At 40.0% G+C, this 7976-nt stretch overlaps 1 protein-coding gene across 2 annotated transcripts in view; it reads right to left on the bottom strand.

Moving 5' to 3' along the window:
- Positions 1–7490, bottom strand: part of Aldh18a1 (aldehyde dehydrogenase 18 family member A1) — a 40707-nt gene extending 33217 nt beyond the window's left edge. The window contains exons 1-2 of one of the 2 annotated variants that reach the window (XM_015494562.2): positions 7302–7490; positions 4392–4505 (exon numbers count right to left, since the gene is read on the bottom strand). In XM_015494562.2, the coding sequence (XP_015350048.1) occupies positions 4392–4476 (85 nt within the window). In that variant the 5' untranslated portion in view covers positions 4477–4505; positions 7302–7490. The remainder of the gene's footprint in view (positions 1–4391; positions 4506–7301) is intronic. The other variant, XM_015494561.2, reaches the window with a different exon arrangement.
- Between the last annotated feature and the right edge of the window lie 486 nt (positions 7491–7976).

The raw sequence follows: 7976 nt of genomic DNA on the forward strand, positions 1-7976 counted from the left end.
GGAAAATGAAATCTGCCAAATTATGCTATGTCCATGTATGAATATAGAACAATAAATATTGTGTGTGTGTGTATATATATATATATATATATATATATATATACACACACACATATGATTATAATGTACTAATTAATAATAATAAAAGGGATATTATTAGAGTAGAACAAGTAGATCAGAGGGAGGGAGAAGAAATATACTAGGGAAAGAGATTGATCAAATTATGATATGTGCATGTATGAATATGGCATATTGAATCCCACTATTATGTATCATTATAAGGCACCAATAAAAAATCTTAAAAGTGCCTCGTTCTATAAATGAGGCTAATGAGATGAATAGTATCAACAACAAAAATACTGAAATCAACATTTACTATAAACCATGAACTGTGCTAAGCAGTCAAGATTAAGCTTATACACAGGTAGAGGCTGTAAAAAGGACACACGTAGGCTCTGCAGCCAGAATGTCTGAGTTGGAATCACAGCCCCTCTGTTTACTTGCTGCTACTTTACCTTTCTCATTAGGTTGTTATGGGGGGTGAAATGAGTTCATGCATAAACAGGGATCTAATACTTTCATAGTAATATTAATATAGTTATATGATAATATTAATCTATAGCTAATATTAATACAGCTGCATTATAAGAAAGTATTAGATATTATCATTACATCTCACTGAATTCTTATGCATTATTAGTTGTTCTTATTCCCATTTTATAAAAAAGGAAATGGAGGCCTAGAGAAATTGAGTAACTTATCAATACTGGCCTAGAGAAATTGAGTAACTTATCAATATTACCAGATTATAAAAGTGGCCACAATGCTTTGTAGATTCTCACACCAACAGGTGGAATCTACTTTCCCACTCCTTGAGTCTAGGCTGGCCCTGTGACTTGTTCTGCTCAGTATAAATTCTGAGCTTAAGCCTCAAGAGGCCTTGTAGCATCCATACATGATGTTCTTGGGAACCCACACACATCAAGTGAAGATGATGGACAGCTTGCTGGAGGTGGGAAACGACATGGAACAGAGGTGACCTGTCATCCCCATGGGAGCCTCCCAAGACCCTAGCAATCAGTCCTGAGCCATTCTAAGAGGCGGCACAGTCACTGATAACTGAGCCCAGTCAAAAATGCTAACCCACAGAATTGTGACCTAAATAGCCAGTTGTTGTTTTAAGTCACTAAGTTACATAATTTGTATGCACTGCAGAGTGTTTTCACATGTGGGAAGCCTGCTCTAATGTTTTAAACTTTTAACCTTTATATTCCTCTTCATATGAATGGGAGACTGAGATTTTCTAGATGATACTGAGCAAGTCATCTTGCAGTGAGGCTTGGAGATGGACTACTCATCAGGTTGGGTGATATCAAAGAGGCAGCCATCTCAAAACATCAAACACAGACCTCAAACAAGTGATGCTAGAACCGGATATCCGCAGGCTAAAAAATGAACCTTGATCTTAAACTTCACACCTGATACAAAAATTAACTCAAGTGGATCACAAACTTAAATATAGAATGTGAAACTATAAAGTTTTTAGAAAAAGCAGATGAGAAAACTTTCAGAACCTAGGCCTATATATGAGTGTTCTTAGACTTACTTGACCCCAATAGTATAATCCATAAATTGAAAAATTGAACCTCATCAAAATAAACTTTCTTCTGTGAAAGACCCTGTTAAGAAAATGAAATGATAAGCTAATAAACTGGGACAAAATATTTATAAACTACATATGTGACAAAAGACTAGTACCTAGGGTTGTGATTCAGTGGTAGCGTGCTCGCCTAGCATGCATGAGGCACTGGGTTTGATCCTCAGCACCACATAAAAAAATAAAGTCAATAAAGTTCATCAACAACTAAAAAAAATTAAAAAAAAAAAGACTAGTACCTAGAAGATACAAAATATTCTCAAAATTCAATTGGAGAAAACCAAAAAAATCCATTTACAAATGAGCAAGACATGAAAAAACATTTCACTGAAGAAGACACAGAGAAGGTAAATGGTCATGTGAAAAGATTAGGGAAAAGATCATGTGAAAAGATTAGTCATTAGGGAAAGCAAGTTAAAACTAACATCATCCATCCATCAAAATGGCTAAAATAAAAGTCACAATATCAAATGCTGATAAAATGTAAACCCAGATCTACATTTCATCAGCATTTGATATTGTCACTTTTATCTTAGCCATTTTGATGGATGGATGATAGCTTTGATGTTAGTGGATCCCTCATATATTACTAGTGGGAATGTAACAATGTAACCATTGTTCAGTTACACTGCAAAAACAGTTTGGCAGTTTTTGGTAAAACTAAACATCCAACTACCATCACACCCAAAAAGTGCAGACTTTTGGGCATTTATCCCAGAGAAATGAAAACTATGTTCACACAAAATCCTGTACACAAATTTTCAAAGCAGCCTTATTCAAAATGGTACCCCCTCCCCCCAAAATAAAAATCTAGATGTCCTTTAATGGGTGAATGGTTAGAGTGTGATACACTGATAATATTAAAAACTAATTAAAACAAATTAAAGAAAAAGACATTCATTGTTAAAAATATTAAAAGGAAAAGAAGTCAAAAACAGCATGCCAATCACATTTAAAACAGTGTGTGTCTATAAATAGATAGTCTGGAACTTAATATTCCTAAATATTAATAATGGATATTTCCATAATATGAATTTATGGTTAGCAAAAAATTTATAATTTTAAATGCTTTGCACTTTCTAAATTTTTTGTAATTAACATAACACTTAATCATCAGAATTTAAGATGTTGTCATTTTTAAAAAACTATACCATGGAATAATCTACAGCCAGTAGAGATTAACTTATATAAGATATTTTATTGATATGGGAAAATACCTTTTATCTAACTATAAAAAGCAGACTGCTAAATACTATTTTTGGAATCAATTGCATACAAAAAAAAATGTTAAATATGTGTGTGGGTGGGGAGAGAGAAAGTAAAAATGTATTATAAAAACTTTCCCAGAACTGGCTGTATAGCTCAGTGGTAGACCACTTGCCTAGCACTTGTGAGGTCTTGGATTGATTTCCAGCATGGCACAGAAGAAAAAACAGAGACTTTACCAAAATGTTAACTATGGTTCTCTTAGGGCAGTGGCATTATGAATTCTTTTTCCTTGAGCTTTTTTATGTTTTCCATATTAAAAAGCAATACTTCAAAAAGAAAAAGTGGCTGTGTCTCCCTCTACAGATAGTCCCTGTCCTCCCTTGAGTGCATATTCCTTGCTTTACCCCAAAAGTGCCTCTCTTTTGAGACTGCCCCCGTTCTTCCTTGAATGTGTCTCTCTACTTTCCTAAATAAACCTGCCTATGTCTTTGAAAAAAATGAATAAATAAAAAATGAAAAAAAACAGTACTGCTATTTTTTAAATTATAAATTAAATGAAAAAATATGCTTTAACAATAAAATAAATGTAGTAAAAACTTTGTTAAATAAAAATTACAGGGGCTGGGGCTGTGGCTCAGTGGTAGAGTGCTTGCCTAGCATATGTGAGGCACTGGGTTCAATCCTCAGCACCACATAAAAATAAATAAATAAACAAAATAAAGGTATTGTGTCCATCTACAACTAAAAAAAATAAAAAATTACAGAAGACATTATTTTGGATTAAGCTCCTGCACTGGACTACAACAAACCAGACTAAAAATCAAAATGGAGTCACCGATACTAAAGCTCTGCATCCTGACTCTCCAAGAAATCAGGAAAAGACAGCCAAATTTCCCAAACAGACCAGTGTCATTGTTACTGAAAGCTTGGTTCTTGTCCTTCATGCTAATCCAATAATGAGAACACAGTTTTAAGAAAAAGGAAAAAAGTTTTATTGCTTTGCTAGCAAAGGAGAAACACAGGGGACTCCGGTCCCAGAGTCTGTGATTCTGCCTGTTAGCAGGAACAGGGAGCAGAACTTTTTAAAGAAGTGATTCAAAGGCTACTCTTCATCTGTTCTCTGTTGAAGCTGTAATTCATTTGTTAATTTGGGATACAGTCATTTCTGAGATCTTCTGGTACCATGCCCAAAGTCTGGGTTACTTCATTCCTATAGTGGGTATGGTACTCAAGGACATATCAATCTACACGGGATGGGGAAGAAAGGTAATCCCATTTCTCCTGAGATTAGAGAGGGGCAGGGAGAGAGGAAGAGAAAGAAACATATCCATTTAAAAAATAAGTTGCAATGGCAGAGCAGCAAGAGCTACATTCAAAGCATAAAGTGACCATAAAGCAAAGTTTCCTCTGATTAAATCAGTAACAAAGTCAACTGAAATTAAAACAACAACAACAAAAACAATACAAACTTGTATGAAAAGCATTTGGACCACCATACCCCCACATACTCATCAGTGATACATACGAGATCTGGAGACAGCTGTGGACTTGACCCAGGGCAGGAGATGGTTGAAGGACTGGGACCCAGAGCGGTAAACCTGACTCAACATGCTGAGAGATGGTCTGAGAGATGAAGTATCTGTAGAATGTAATTTTTAAAAAGTAAATCATGAAAAATACTAGACAATTCATTTTATTTTCCTCCATTTTCCCATATTCTTCGAGTAAAAATTTGACCCTTATGTTCTAAACTCCTCTGCATTAGAGTAACTCCTATCTCTTCTGTATTAGAGAAAAGAAAAGAAAGAAGAGACAAATGGCTCCCTCCCAAGCCCTAGCCCTTCTTTTTCCAGTGCCATCTTAGTTTTCATAGAAGCAAACAGCAATTTATGGCTATGAATATTTTGAGTGATGAAAAAGCTTTAAGGTACATGTTTACATATTGATACTAGATCTTCATTACAATCCTTACACTGTTGGGGGGGGTCTCCAATAGATGAACAAATCCAGCATCCTAGAACAGACCTCTCCTGCTATCACCTCCCAACCAAAGATGGAAATTCACATATTTGAAATGTCAGCTTAATTCTTGTCCTCCACAAAAGATATGAAAGGCCAGAGGCTGCAGCCACATTTTTCTTCCTGTTTCCCACAGGAATCTAAAGCAACACTGCATCCCTGGAAGGGAATGGGGGAGCAATGCTTACAACTGGCTAACATTTCAAATGACTGAGCATATCTCATGAGGATGAATGAGTACATGACTAGAAATTTCAGCATGGAGGACAGGGTGGTTATGGGCATTTTCCCACCCTGGTCAAACTTGGAGGCTTCAAACAGTTTAATTCTAAAAACAAAACAAAAGCAACAGCAACAACAAAAACAAACAGGGAACTCCTTCCTACATGCACAAGGTAAAGAAGCCATTCATTATCGCAGCAGCACTTGTTATGTTATGGGGACACTGCTGTTTTCATAAGATAAGAAAAACCCTTTCTTTGCTGGTAGGCTCCCCTTTAACTTGTTCTCTATAGACTGGGAGGTGTATTCCAAATAAATGTGCCTCAGAAAACCAGAAGTTAGTCTCATAGTGAAAAAAAATAAGGAATGGCACACATTGCTCTACAATTTATACTGTACAAAGGCACAGAAGTGGGCGAGAGATGTGCAGGACACATCTGCTATAAAACACATGGCATCTGATAGGCAACTGAAAATGTCAAGTGATCTCTATTGACTTCTGGTTTCTACAAAATCCTTAAGTATGATATGAACCCATGATCTATTTGCCTCTATATAAATTCCTTCAATAATATTTACTAAATAAATATTTATGTGTGAATTCTCCAAAATACTTATGAAGAGCCAAAGGGTAAAAAAAAAAAAAAAAAAAAAAAATTCAATGGTGACACTAAATTCCAGGTCTACCTCTTCATGAAAACTTCCCCAGCAACTCTAGCCTTCCACGTTGGATTTAATCCTCCAGATTGGCTTTTCCCAATTCACCACTGACAGCCAGGTAAACAGGACAGGGAACATGCACTTTGAAGGTGAACAGATTTGGGCTCAAGCTCTGTGCTTGCAAGCTGGTGCCTTCTGGAGGGTACTTAATCTTAAGCTTCAATTTCTTTGTTGCTAAATGAGGGACAGTAATAGTTACAATGAGATAATGCATGGAAAGTACTTGATCGTAACAGATGACCAATACATATCAGTCTTCCTCCTCCTGTCTTTTAGGCACTAACATGTCTCTCAAACTTTTCTTCTTTTATTTTCTTCAGGACCTATCACAGGCACAAAGAAGTCAATTATCACTGATGGATATGATACACACATATTTGCAGACTGTTTACCCTTCTTTTATCAAAGGTACCTGCAATCTCTGAAAGGTCCATTAATTTACTTGTTGAGGACTGACCTAGCAACCAGGCCACCTGGCCTGTTCCCCTGTACCACTTGTCTCCTACTGAGTTCCCTGACTGCAATGGACTGTTCATCCTGCTAGAATTTATCACTCCCCAAAAAGCAGAAAGCTAATCATTGGGAGCAAAGGAAGGGTGTGTGTGTGTGTGTGTGTGTGTGTGTGTCCGACTGTGCACACTGTGTCTAGACTCAATGTCGTCAGGTGCAAAAGTTTCCACGTTTTGCCTCTGGACATTTCTCAAGAACCTCTCTACATATTCTAAACAGAAAGCCCTTATCTTACTGATGTAGACAGAAAACTGAACTTCAGTCCCAACAAACTTCACCCAAGCAACACATGCTCAGTACATGGCTCACCCCTACACAAAGACAAAGGCCCAAAGATAAATCTCACCACCTCAGAGGGCAGAAGATAATGACAGGGGACGAGGTAAGGTACGTGGGGTGGGGGTGGGGAATTCAGGTGTGACCTAATGTGCTAGAAAGAAAAATCAAACACCATATGGCATATTGCAAAAGGCTCTTTTGAGCTAATCCCAGGCTCCAGAGACGTTCCCGAATGCCCAGGTGGGCCCACTGCGAACTGCAGACACAGGCCCCTGCCTGTTACAAACCTATTACACCACAATCGTCAGCCAGGTGCAGTGGAAACTGCTTCCGAACTCTGGGGCTGAGAAGGGGCTTGCAGATTCTTCTAGCCCATTACTCGTGCGATTGCCCGGAGGTTGGGGGGGCCTAGAGCCATCAGTAAACCTCAGGTCGCCGCCCCCCAGCATATGGACGCGTGCGCGAGCCCTGCAGCGCGCTCAGGGCGGCCCAGCTACCCCACTCTCTCTCAGTCTGCGCCCGCCTGCACCGGCCCGCCGACCCCCGCCAGGCCTGGCCCCCGTCCCCACTAGGCCTGCGGCCACATCCCCGCTGGGTGGCCCGCACACTCCTCCCGCCTTGGCCCGGCGCTCACCCGCCTCCGCGGAGACCACGGTTCCTGCAGTCCCCGCAGGACAATGCTTACCTGCTTGGCCAAAGCCGCCAGGCCCGCACTCCCCTGGGTCTGATGCAGCCCCACGCTCCTACTCCTTTTTCTTCCGTCTGCGCCCCGCACGATAAAGTTACGTCAGCAGGTCAGCAGCGTTGGAGTAAACCCGGGCCGTGGGGCCTCCGCTATTGACGTAGGGTGACAGGCCACCCCGGAGCTGCGCTGCGGTAACTGCGCAGGCGCCTTCCGAGAATCCGGCAGGCGCTCCACGTGGCGGATCCCGCCCCCGACCCAGTCTCAGGCCCCGGCAGACGCGGGCGGTGGTGGGCGGGGCTCCGGGCGCCGGAAAACCTCCACGTCCTCCGAGAGGGATGGGTCCCCCACCTGTCAAGAGCAGCCCCAGCCAGCCCTCCCAGAGGTAGCAAAGGTGCTTAGCATCCTCAGCTGCTGTCAGTGTTGATCATTTATATCCCACCCTTACCTCGGAAATAGTTCGGATTAATTTACAGAGGAGGTCATACAAAGTTTGGCTGTTTAAATGGGTAAATTTTGGCACTACAATTAAACGATTATCCACCTGAGTATCTGGACGTTTTCCTATTAATGTCAACCTAACTCTTTCAGCAAAGGTAGAGGTAAGAATATTGCCTTTTAAAATAGAGTAATCTCTGATGATTGGAATCATTCCAAAGATGAATACAAACCTTAGAG

This window comes from Marmota marmota, unplaced genomic scaffold, assembly GCF_001458135.2.
Source record: "Marmota marmota marmota unplaced genomic scaffold, marMar, whole genome shotgun sequence".
Taxonomy (NCBI): domain Eukaryota; kingdom Metazoa; phylum Chordata; class Mammalia; order Rodentia; family Sciuridae; genus Marmota; species Marmota marmota.